General features: G+C 46.5%; 1 protein-coding gene across 1 annotated transcript; it reads right to left on the bottom strand.

The window, feature by feature from the left end:
• Window positions 1-7182: 7182 nt before the first annotated feature.
• LOC142776369 (activating signal cointegrator 1 complex subunit 1-like) lies at window positions 7183-11028 on the bottom strand. The gene is made up of 2 exons (XM_075879926.1): window positions 10679-11028; window positions 7183-7347 (listed from the first exon to the last, which is right to left on the bottom strand). Exons 1-2 carry the CDS (start codon window positions 10838-10840, stop codon window positions 7207-7209), a joined length of 303 nt encoding a protein of 100 aa, XP_075736041.1. The 5' UTR covers window positions 10841-11028; the 3' UTR covers window positions 7183-7206.
• Window positions 11029-12500: the final 1472 nt, after the last annotated feature.

The following is a 12500-nucleotide window of genomic DNA, read 5'->3' as shown; positions in this document are numbered from 1 at the left end:
GTGCCTTGCCACTTAAGTTAATATCATCAATAAAAAAATGCAAAGAAACAAAGCAAGAATAGACGAGAATGACCAATACAGTGCTCACAGGCAACAAACAAACAAATCTTTCTACTCAATTTTTCTAGGTGACGAACACAGAGTTTCATGCAATAATATAGAAACGAATCTGGCACTGCGATCGTGTACCCTCATGGGAATTAAGGGAAGTGCGGGCTTTGGATTATATCGCGTTAGCCAATGAACTGTCTACGGATCTCTCTCCTTTTTTTCTTTTTTTTTTGCAGTTTGAGTTTCGTTATTCGCGTAGAGTGGGTAGTGGGGTGGGTGGAAAGGACTGAAGCTGCGCTATAGTTCAAAAAAGTTGAAAACTGCTAGGCCTCTCAATTAACTGCAACGCTGGTCGTGTTTGACAGTTTAGGCGAAGAGAGAGAGAGATAATTATTTTATTGGGAAGCTGGATAGGTTTGCCTGGTTTTTCACCTGATAGGCTACTCCAGGTGCTGGGTGACGACAGTGATATATACAATGATACACACGCTCGCATACAGTTATATGCACGCATAACAGTCGCATAACGCATAAAGTCACTACACACACTGCACTATCTACAACGTTTCGTTCAAGCCTGTGGGCCGTAAGAACGTCAGTAGCGCTTGTGTAGAGTCTAACGCACTGGAGGTGTTCTGCCATGGGCCTAGAATAGTTTAGTTTAGGCGAAGCGTCATCCACTTACCACTGCGATGTAGCGTCCCGTGCCAGTGCAGGATATTACATTGAGTTCACCTTTGTTGTAAGTGCATCTTGCTAAAATTGGTTGAAATCAACTGCAAAACGACGTCGATGCGAAGTAGACGCACCGCCACACACTTCTGACTCGACTTCACAACAAAATGACAGGTGCGTTGAGGCAGACCACTTGAACAGACGCACCTGGCATCGCAGCTGACAAAACGTTAAGTGTTTCTCATTTAATACTGTGCTGTTATTTTTATAAATACATATTGCGTACTTTCGAGGGCGAACCAAGAAAGTTTGTTTTGAGATGTTGTAAGGAATAATTTATTACACCTTGATGCTAAATCTGGAACGCAATGGCAGAGCAGCGCAAATCCTGGCGGTTAAATTTGTCCAAGTCTCACTTCTACCGCCTTGTCCCAAAAACCGTTTGCAATAAAATTTGCGTCCAAAAAATAAAACGCTCATACACACAGTGCTGTGTGTGTGTGCGTCTCTCTTTTTTGTGTCCTTGTCGTGGTGCGCTATACCCATATTGTTATGTTGGTGTCCGGAGCCCCGCGGCCCAGGAACCACACGAGACAGCGGCTGGCAGGAGACTACTGTTCATTGCTTTTCTATAGAAGTGGACGAGAGGAGGTTATGGCGAGGGTAGAGTCACTTCAGTGAGTGTGCACGTGTAACACGATTTCCAGGAGCTGGGGACGAGAGTCCAAGGAAGGTGCGTGGGCCGCACCCGCAAGCGAGGCACAACACATGAAGTGGCCGTGTGTCGGTTACCTGCGCGTACACAACACATATAAATGATGAACTCCAACCAACTAGCCCGGCAACGTGTCTAAGCAAAAAATGAAGGAAGTTTACCGCTACGTAGGTAGCGCCGCCATAGATGACGGGCGTTTCACGCTCATCCGGCAAGCAAGGGAAATCTAGGAGGCTATGATAGTGAAAACAGCCGCTCGTATTTAGTCCGGCGTCCGGCGTCTGTGGAGTGTTCTGATTTAGCGTCTCAGCCACAGAACACCTACTGGTCGGGTCAGGCACTAGTGAATAGAGGGAGGGGGGGGGGGGGGGAATCGAGCCAATTTTGATGCGTTGCTCACTCTGAAAACGGCGGCCGACGTGTTTTCAACGGTCGTGCGAGCTCTTTGCCAACCTGTAGTGGGTGCACGCTATTTTTTTAAATTTTTCCGACGCAAATTATGTGCGGAAAAAAATTTTCCCGCCACCGTCGACCGGCGCGAACAATGCGCCATCGTTAAAACAGCGCGCCGAAAAATCGCACGTTGACGAGAGTAGCCCGCGCTTTCGCCCCCCTCCCCCTTTAGTCTTTTCTTCCTTTTATTGCTCTTCGGAGTGCTTGCGTAGGGAGAGAAGGGCGCTACACCCTCCTCTATGCATGTATTTTTTTTCTTGCTTTACTGTTTGTTTTTTACATGCAACGCCCTTTCCGGTTAGGCTTAAATTTGAAACACCGAGGCCTCTTCAACGTGGTGCTGCACAATTGGTGGTTGTTAACCGAATTTTCAGCTCGATGGCCCTTCATTACGTAGAGGCGTGATGTCATTCTTTCTCTAGCGACCAGTGCGTGCTTGCACACGCGCGCGAATTCCGCTTAAAGTGACACGTTCGCTTAGAGCTGAGGTTGCGTGTGAACGAACCGTTCGAGTGTTACGTGGTGTACGTTATAAGAATCTCGATAATCGCGGCGTTCACAAATCGGACACGAGAAGAAATGTAATCACAAGCTCGTAGCGTAGCAGTGTTTCGATGTCATGGCGCGCTTTTGGTGGAGGAGCTTTAGCGCTGCCTGCCTCGGATAAAGAAAATAAAAGTGCCGCCATATCCACGAAGTGAATGATGATGAGTGGGCGAAGCTCCGGAGGTAAACCTGGTAAACCATGAATCCTCTGTACATTTTGCCCCCTCGATTTTATTACATCGCTCCCCCCCAGCGTACGTCGCCGCACTAAATCGAACGATTGCCTTCAACCAATGACACGCGTCATATGTGACAACATTCCTATTTTATAACATCTCGCATCTTTCATCAACTACAAGTACCGCCATCTAGTTTATAACATCTTGCATCTTTTCGTCGATGGATGGATGGATGCTATGAGCGTCCCCTTTATAACGGGGTGGTGACAAGTATGCCACCAGGCTCGACAAAAAAAAAAAAAAAAAACTTTTTTCTTTTTTTATGTTGGCCTAATGCCTCTACTTCGATAAATTCTATCTTAATGGAAAAAAGGTAAATTTTCAGCTTAAGTTCTCTGCCATTTACGGCACACTGTCCATATTTTATTTTTCCAATATTTATTTTTGTCCTTTCTCTCTAATTTTCTGCCACCAATACTCTAACCGTCTCTTACTTATTTCAATCGCGGGTGTGTTCAGCTTTCCATTGTTGTCCCTAAAACCCAAGGCTTCCTGTAGGCTCGTGCCCAAACGTACACCTGGGTGGATATCTCCACATTCAATCAGAACATGCTCCGCCGTTTCCTTATCTTTCCCGCAGCATGTGCATTGTTCTTCTTCTTTACTGAATCTTGCTTTATAACTACGCGTTCTAAGGCAACCCGATCTCGCTTCAAACAGTAAAGCGCTTCCCCTTGAATTATCGTAAAATGCCTCCCTCCTTATTTCATTTTTGCCCTTTCGGTAGTTACTCAAAGCCGGTTTTTTCTCCATAGCTGCCATCCAGTAAATCCTCTCCGCCTCTCTGACTTTTCCCTTAACGCTCTTTGTTGACATATGGCTTACAATACCAGCCGTATATTTACTAGTGAGTCTTCTAGTTCTTTTTCTCCACTGTGTGTCCACGCTCTTCCTATACAAATAACGGAACACCTTCTCTGCCCATCTACTCTCCTTCATATTTCTTAGCCTTTCTTCGAACCTTATTTTGCTCTGCGCTTCCCTCGCCTCAAAACCTGCCCACCCCATATCGCCCTTTACAGCCTCGTTTGTCGTCTTCCCGTGAGCACCCAACGCGAGGCGTCCCACAGTCCTTTGATTTACATCCATTCCCGATTGCACCTCTGCCCTCATGCACACCACTGAGTTCCCAAAAGTAAGCCCTGGAACCATTACACCCTTCCACAGACCTCGAAGCACCTCATACCTATTGTATCCCCACAACGCTCTGTGCTTCATTATTGCCGCATTCCTCTTTCCTTTTGCTGCCGAGGCTTTTTCCTGTACCTCCATGTATCTATCACTCTCATTTACCCATACTCCAAGGTACTTGTATTCACTTACCCTCGGTATTTCTTGGCCTTGTATGGACACCGTCTGATCACAGGGATCATTGAATACCATCAATCCACACTTCGTTACACTGAATCCTAGTCCAAGAGCTTCACCTTCCCTTCCGCATATATTCGCCAGCTGCTGTATATCATCTCGACTGTCCGCAAATAAGACGATATCGTCCGCATAAAATAAACCTGGAAGCTTCTGCTCAATCATCATGCCGCCCTGTTTGTGTGACAGATTAAAACCAATGTTGCTACCTTCTAGCGCTTTTTCCATACTCACCATGTACAGCATGAATAACAGCGGGGACAAAGGACATCCCTGTCTCAGACCCCTGCTAACCTCAACGTTCTCTTTGCTACGCATTCCTTCCCACTCTATGCAAACTGTATTTTCTCGGTATATCTCCCTCAAAAGCTGTATACAGTCGTCGCCCATGCCCATTCCTTTCAATATATCCCACAAAATTTCCTGATTAACGTTGTCGTATGCCCCAGTGATGTCTAGAAAAGCCACGTACAAGGGCCTATTCTCTATTTTAGATATTTCTATACACTGAGTGAGAACAAACAGGTTATCGTCTAACCGCCTGTCGACTCGAAATCCGTTCTGAAGTTCTCCCAAAATATCGTTATGTTCGGCCCATGTTTCTATTTTCATTTTTACTGCTTGCATCGCCAACCTGTATAGTACCGATGTAATGGTTAGTGGTCTATACGAGCGAATCTTGTCCTTTTCTCCCTTGCCTTTATAGATTAAGTTCATTCTACTTTGTCGCCAACTGTCCGGTATTTGTCCGTCCTTTAAGCTTTTTTCTACTGCTTTTAACAATGCTTCTTTAGTGTTATGTCCTAGTTCGTTAATGAGGCTAACGGGAATCCCATCTAAACCCGCGGCAGTGCGCTTTGGAATTTTTCCTTCGGCCTTTTTCCAGTTGAAATTATCAAGTACTAGCTCTTCCTCTGTTGCTTTCTCCGCCACACTTTTACTCACCGGGGAGATCCCCTGGGCGCTCTTTTGAAACGAGTCGGCTGTTACCTTTTGGATGTAACCTAGCGCTTCGTACCCTTCCAATTGATTTCCTCCTTCATCTAGAATATGTTGTTGCGTTGTGACAGACTTCCTACCTAGCGCCTTTATGTGGCTCCAAAAAATCCTAGGCGCGGCCTCCTTTTTTTCGTGTATCTCTGTCATCCAGCGTTCACTTTCACCTTTAATTTTTGCCTCAGCCATCAGCGTCATCAGCTACAAGTACCGCCATCTAGTGAACAGTGCAAGAACTAAACGAGAGGTGGCTACATACAGGAGACGGTACCGCCATCTAGTGAACACTGCAAGAACTAAACTAGAGGTGGCTACATGGATGGATGGATGGGGGGATATGGCTGTACCCTTTAAATCGGGCGGTGGCTAGCGCCACCAAGCCGTAATATCTAATGAACCAAAAACTATATTTATTTTTTTTTCCTTAAAAAAGAGTTTGAGGATTCGTACTTTGCAGTGAAGAGTTTAATTTTCACTCGCACCTTGACTTTAGCCACCAATCAGATAACCTCCTTCTAGTGAAGTCTACCCGCTTAAAGTTTATTTTGCCCTCCCGGTCCCTAAACCCCAGTGCTTTGAAAAACTCTGCGCCATCATCCTGAACTATAGGGTGAAGCCCTTTACAGAACATTATCAAGTGTTCGGCCGTTTCTTCTTCCTCTCCACACGCACTGCATACTGTGTCTACCCCTTCGTATTTGGCCCGATATGTCTTGGTTCGCAGTACTCCCGTTCTGGCCTCAAACAGTAGAGAACTACCCCGAGTATTATCATAGATCCTTTCCTTGGCAATTTCCTGCTTAAACGTTCGATAGACCTCTAGTGCGGACTTCTTAATCATGCCCATTCTCCACATGTCAGTCTCCGTTTCCTTCACTTTCTTCTTAACCGATAGTTCTTTTTGGTTTGGCCGCCTGCTGTTTTCTAAGTATTTACCAGTTAACTTCCTGGTTCGCTTCCTCCATTTTGTATCGACATACAGGGGACATACAGGGGACGGTACCGCCATCTAGTGAACACTGCAAGAACTAAACTAGAGGTGGCTACATACAGGCTACAGGGGACGCACAGCCCACGCCCTAAGAAGCTTCGCCCCTAAAAAAATAACATGCGATAATAGAAATGGCGGGAAATCGGCGCAGCGTTGGTCTTCCGAACGGTGCAATATGCTTACAGCAGCTATCTTACCTTAGACAGTTAGCTTGAAAGGTTTGGTGTACGCCGCTGAAGTGTGTCGCGGCAATTGATTTACGAAAGATGGTACGGATAGTGAAAGCGATTCAGTAGTCCGCTTAAAGGAACACTTCCGAGTCGTCTACTGCCACACGGCTTTTCTGATTCCATTGAGTCAACTCGTGGCGAATAACAAGCTCGTGTGTTTTCATTTTCTCGGGGCGGTTCGGTTTTGGAATAATTGACGAATAGAAAACAGCCTTCAGGAAACGCGTTACCGTCGATCTTGCAAGCCATTCCGATTCGCGAAATGCGACATGTGTAGCGATTTCCGCGTTTACCACCGCTATCGCGATTTAGCTAGTCCTCTGATATTTGCTGCAGTGCTTTTTAAATCGATGTCTTGCGTGTTTGTGTTGTCATTACAACTTTACCTGCTCTTTAAATTGTTTACCATCACCATGACCCTGGAAGATCTGCATGCATGATGTTTTCATTGACTGTTGGGATTTCCCAAAACTATCATATGATTATGAAGTAAGCCGAAATGATGGGCTCCGGAAATTTCGACCACGCAGGGTTCTTTCACTTTGACACGGGCCTCAGTCGTTTCCGCATTCATCACAACTGCGGCCGGGATTCGATCACGCGACCTTCGGATAAACATTTGAGCACCATGACCACCGTGGCGGGTATACAATACGAGTAAACTCATGCAAAACCTGAAACTGCCTTATCACTTGACATTGAAGCAGGTTTCACAGAGGCTGACATATATACGTGTCATTATGGTGCTTACTTGTAAATATTGTTGACACAGCAACAGGAGAAAAACAAGGCTTCATTTGCATTCTTTATTACGCATAGAATAACTGAAGGTCGTGGTTCACAGACAGTGCATACTTCCTAAGCACGCAAATCATGATTACCGATACACATTTGTACAATTTCGGAAAGTGACTTGTAACGGGATGCTGTGGTGGCAATTTATCACTGCTGCTGCGTCTGCAGTAGTTGCGGCAGCGGAAGTTTGGCGATCTTGTTGTAAAATCCGTCTTTCTCGCAGCTGTGTGGGTCGACCACGTTGATGCTGGGGATGTGAACACGCCCAAAGCTGAAGTCCCGGTTGCGCTGCATAATCACAGAGTGAGGAAGCAATACGTTAAATGCATAGCGGTAGCACGTTCAAATACCACTTCCCTTGTCAATAAAAAATGCCCGGCCTGCATGGAACATGAAACACGTGCAGAGCAAAAGCTATAGAGTAACCCTTCTAGATCCCGTTGAAAAGTTTCTTGGGGCCAACCAGTACAAGTAAAATATCAAGGTACCCGTTACACTGTAATCACAATAGCTCAACGGTAGTGGGAAAGTACCCACTATGCCATTATTCATAATTTCGTGTAAAAGCGAGGTACGCGCTACACATCTGAAGGGCATTATGTGCACTCTGCATGCTATGGCTGATGACAAGTTATGGCGGGCATTTCGTAACAGGGGCAAAGCGTTAACACACCCACTCAAAAACAAAGCAATAGGAGGGAGAAGATGGAAGCTTGCGATGAAAAATCTGCAAATGGGGGTTGTGTTGAAGCGTTGCTTCAAAACACCCACTCGTTGAAAAACTCACATTGTGTGATGCCCGGTGCTATTTGGCTTTCCACCATGTTACGCTGTACCTACCAACACGACTCCTTGCTCGACACGTTGCCTGTATAGGGTCTTTTCGAGAAGGAGTTCCAAGAATTGACGTGGCTTTGTGGTAGAATAATCGACCACCACATAAAACTCACGCAAAAGGCCTGGGTTCATATCATGCTCCACTGAGAACACAGTGATTTTTTTACAGACCTTTGCGCCAATGTCACACGTCCCGTTAGTTAGGGAGGCGATCACCGGGCTGATTTCAAGGGCCGAAGTATCGGCTCCCTGAAAGTGGGGACAATTTAGAAGTGGTCCTATTTGGCGCGCCAGCGGACTGAGGTGCAAAGAACGAGTCAGAGCAGAGAGTTGATAAACAAAGCAAAATTATATTCTCAAATATGGCAGATCAAACGATACACAAATATGTACACTCGACGATAGTTGAATACGATATGTCACAAATCAAACAACGTACTACACAGTGCAATCAAGTACACTCGAAACAACGGACACAGACAGCAATACGCGCTCCAATGCAATCACCTGCATCGAAACACCAAGACACTTAAAGACTAAAGAGTTCAAAAACTCATTCAGTCCAAGATTCTTGGAACAAAGTGTGAATGATACTCTTCCAAGTATCACTCACTCAAAGTCCAGCGCTGTTGTCGTTCCGCTGCCTTCGAAGTGTCTCTTCCAGGAAACCTCGCGTCTTCAATTGGCCGTGCTCCACGCACCAAACTTCGCCGGTAACACGTCGGCTTCCCACGCGTTGCAATTGCAGGGCGCGTCTTGGCTCCCTGGCAGTAGTCTCACACTATTCTTCTGCTGGTAGCACCAGCCTTCACCCTTAAGGTGGAAACTCTCTTCATTAACGGCTTTTTCACTAAGGACAAAACCTTCGCCGATATTATATGGCGGAAAGACCTACGCACACTTGCGCAAAACTTACAATTCCTGCCTACGCACACGGGCGCAAACTTTCTTCTCCTGATCTCCCATCTCTGCTGCTCGGTTAAATACTTTCCGCGCTAGATTTCAGAAACTTCTCATCGTTTCGTCGGCGCGATGCACAGCCAAGGCTGGGGAAAGAGCGAGACGTTTCGAGGGCCGTCCGCGACACGTGACACAACTCTGCATCACTACGCCCTTTTCCTTCGAGAACCTTCCAGGGCTTGCTCGGCCGGCGATGTGAGGAGGTTGGTCGGAGAAACTATGCCTCGAGGGGGGAGAGAGGGCGCGCCCGGAGAGTTTTTGGATGCTTGTTTTCTTCTTTATTGTTGACCTTGAGGCTTCTCTCTGGCGCTTGGAGTTCAGCGGCGCGCCCTTCTTTTGAGCGCTCGTTTGTGAGCCAACCAATGTGCCTGCTGTTCGGAGAATGCACTTGTTGGGCAAACTTGACAGACGTGCGTGCCCCTTTTGGTTATGCTGCAGTAACATCAAAGTTCTGTAATCAAAGAACCTCTGCAAGTGAAGTATCAAATTAACGTGTGTGGTTCTCAATCTGAATGTGTTGAACAGTAATAATTGCCAGAAATTTATGACAGTAATTCGATAGAGAGCTGTTGCTGGAAGTCAAAGATAACTTCTACAAAAAATCATTTCCGAAGGTCCACCGCATAATAAAATGTGGAGGTGGCCTTCTCAGCCAGTTTGCAATAGTTTTGGTTTAGCTTGTATAGATGTATCACACACGAGACTACATCTAGTATCACTAATCTCTCCAACAGTGTCATGGTCACGCACGCATGTGTGCTCACCTGCGCTGCCAAAAACACGCACCACTTGAAATTGTCTTGCAACCGCCACTGAATTGAGGGAGGACGAGCTTACAGTCCTAGGATGAACGCTCCTTAGCTTCAAAATTTCATGGCGATGATGTTTTGCGTCAGCCTGAGACATCCACAGCCTATTGTAGGTTTGTTATGATTACGGCCTCAAGTCCTCTCCGCCACCACAATTGTGTAGCTGCTGACCTTTGTGCACAATCTTATAGTGCCTCAGCGAGGTTCACACTTCGCTGAGGCGCAGTGTGCTGATGCCAGCTGCAGAGCTTCTTCCCATCGCAACAAGCAGGCCCCTGGAGCACATCTTGACCTTGACTACGGAGCAACGGAAAAGGTTTCAGAACTGCACACCGTATTGTTCTTTTTTCTTTATATGATGTGCAAATATGCAAAGAAATATGCTTTGCTGCATATATTGGAACGCCAACCTATGCGGAGTGAGGTGGCTCATGGAAAAAGGTGAGGCTAGGCGAAATAGCCAAGTTCATTGGATATCTGAATTATGAAGGAATCATTTACATTACTGGCATACATCTATATTAGAACCCCTGCAGGTTCTCGTCACAAAAATGAAACTAAAACTTACCGAGAAAAGTGTACGAGTTGACTTGTGTCTACGAAAAACGAAGCAATGATTCACCGCATGGCATGAGCAATGAAGCGGCACCTCGGTTTCGATTATCTTTGTGTGAATAGAAACATTTCATGCAATTTTTTTTGGTTTTATTACTGTTCTTGGGTCATTTACGCTCAAAATGTATATTCTGATATTTTTGCATATAGTATAGTTTTTTTATAGCACTGTTCTCCAGCTGACCACCAAACATTACACAATTTTCATATTTTTCTTCATTCCAATATATTTCTGTTTCTCCACAATGCTTATTTGTTGAAAAGAGCATTTGATTGAGCCAAATTTGGTATGCTGCAATGTGGGCTGGAGTACTTTTCAAACTGGCAAGAACAATATGCCTGAATCATATGAAAAAAAAACATTTTCACGTGGTAATAAAACAGTTAAGTGCTCTGACCTTCATGATTGTGCGGGCGTCAAAGGAGTTGCGGGGTTTTCGTGTGGGTGGCACAGTCGTATCTTCAATGGCAAAGCGCTTCTCCCGAAGTCGGGTGTTCATGATGGTCATGTGCAGCTTGACGTGCTCGGGTCCGTGACCTCGTTCCTGCTGACGCAGCATGAACCTGGAGTCCAAGAAGCGCTGGGCCACGGCGTCTGCAAGCTGCTGCAGCCTGCACCTGCATTCAGTGGCGATACCTGGAATTCTGGGTAGTTGCCACAGGTCCCGTTAATTCGGGAGGCGATCGCCGGGCTAATTCCAAGGGCCGATGTATCGGCCCCCCGAACCGCACCGCGATAGCGTGGACGATTTAGAAGTGGTCCTTTTTGGCGCGCCAGCGGAGGCCGGCTGTGGCCCAAAGAACAAGTCAGAGCCGAGAGTTGATAAACAAAACAAAATTATATTCTCAATAATGACAGATCCAAAACAATGCACAAGTGTGCACACTCCACAGTAGTTGGGTACAATGTGTCACCAATCAAACAACGTACTACACAGTACAATCAGCCACACTCGAAACAACGGACACAGACAACAATATGCACTACAATGCAGTCGCATGCATTGAACAACCAAGACACTTAAAGACTAAAGAGATAGAAAACCTACTCAGTCCAAAGTTCCTGGAACAAAAATCTGGATGATACTCTTCCGAGAATCACTCACTCAAAGTCCAGCGTTGTTGTCGTTCCGCTGCCCCCGAAGTTTATCTTCCTGGAAACCTCGTGTCGTTCCGCTGCCCCCGAAATTTCTCTTCCAGGAAACCTCGCGTCTTCACTTGGCCGCTCTCCAAGCTTCAAACTTCTTCACCGGAAACACGTTGGCTTCACACTCGCAGCTGTTGTCACGCGTCTTCGCTCGATAGCGGTAGACACACACTCTTGCCTGTAGCTCGAGCCGTCACCCCTCAGGTGGAAATCCTCTTCTTCTCCTCCTTTGTCACGGCTGACAAAAGGCTTCGCCCACAAGGCGGTACACCCTACGCACCCTGGCGCATACTTTCTTCTTCTCCTGCTTTGTCACTAAGGAAAAAACCTTCACTGACAGAGACGTTAAACCCCACATATCAATCAATCATTCACCGACAGACGCGGCGGGATACCCAACGCACTTTGGCGTTAACTTCCTTCTTCTCCTGATCACCCATCTCCGCTGCTCGGTTAAATACCTTCCGCGCGAGATTCCAGAAAGTTCTCATCACTTCGTCGGCGCGATACGCAGCGAAGGCTGGGGAGAGGGCGAGACGGTTCGAAGGCCGTCCGCGACGGATGACTGAACCCGGCATCACCAGGCCCCTTTCCATCGAGAAATTTCCAGGGCTTGCTCGGCCGCCGATGCGAGGAGGTTCGACGGCGAACCTACGCTTCCGAGGGAGAGAGACGCGTGCCCGGGGAGTCTTTGGAAGTTTGTTTTCTTTTTTTATCGTTGACCTCGCGGCGTCACTCCCGCGCTTTATCGCGAGAATTTGGCGGCGCGCCCTTTTTGAGCGCTCGTTTTGTGACAGTAGTAACACCACAATATGATCGTGATGTATGTTGTTAGAGATTATTAATTATTAACTTCAAGTACTTATGGTTTTTTTAATGGCCAGTAAACAGGCTCCAACTTCTTTTTTTTACACCCCTCTAGTAAACTCGCCAATTAGTACGTACACCATGGTTTTCACATTTTCCGAATGTTATAGCGCTGAGCACACTGCAGACCTTCCATTTCGAACAACAGTTCCTGAGCCTATTTCCTTCGCATGACCGATTCCCCTCATACGCACAGTCGTGCAAGC

The sequence above is a fragment of the Rhipicephalus microplus genome, chromosome X (genome assembly GCF_043290135.1).
Source record: "Rhipicephalus microplus isolate Deutch F79 chromosome X, USDA_Rmic, whole genome shotgun sequence".
NCBI classification, from domain to species: Eukaryota; Metazoa; Arthropoda; class Arachnida; order Ixodida; family Ixodidae; genus Rhipicephalus; species Rhipicephalus microplus.
This window is presented reverse-complemented; position numbering and strand designations above follow the sequence as displayed.

Bases quoted from the DNA above. Each gene is read 5' to 3' on its own strand.
- LOC142776369 (XM_075879926.1), bottom strand. From the start codon at position 10,840: ATGCTGCGTCAGCAGGAACGAGGTCACGGACCCGAGCACGTCAAGCTG. The intron at 7,348-10,678 runs GTCAGAGCACTT...GTGATTATGCAG, and splicing joins ACGCCCGCACAATCATGAAG to CGCAACCGGGACTTCAGCTT.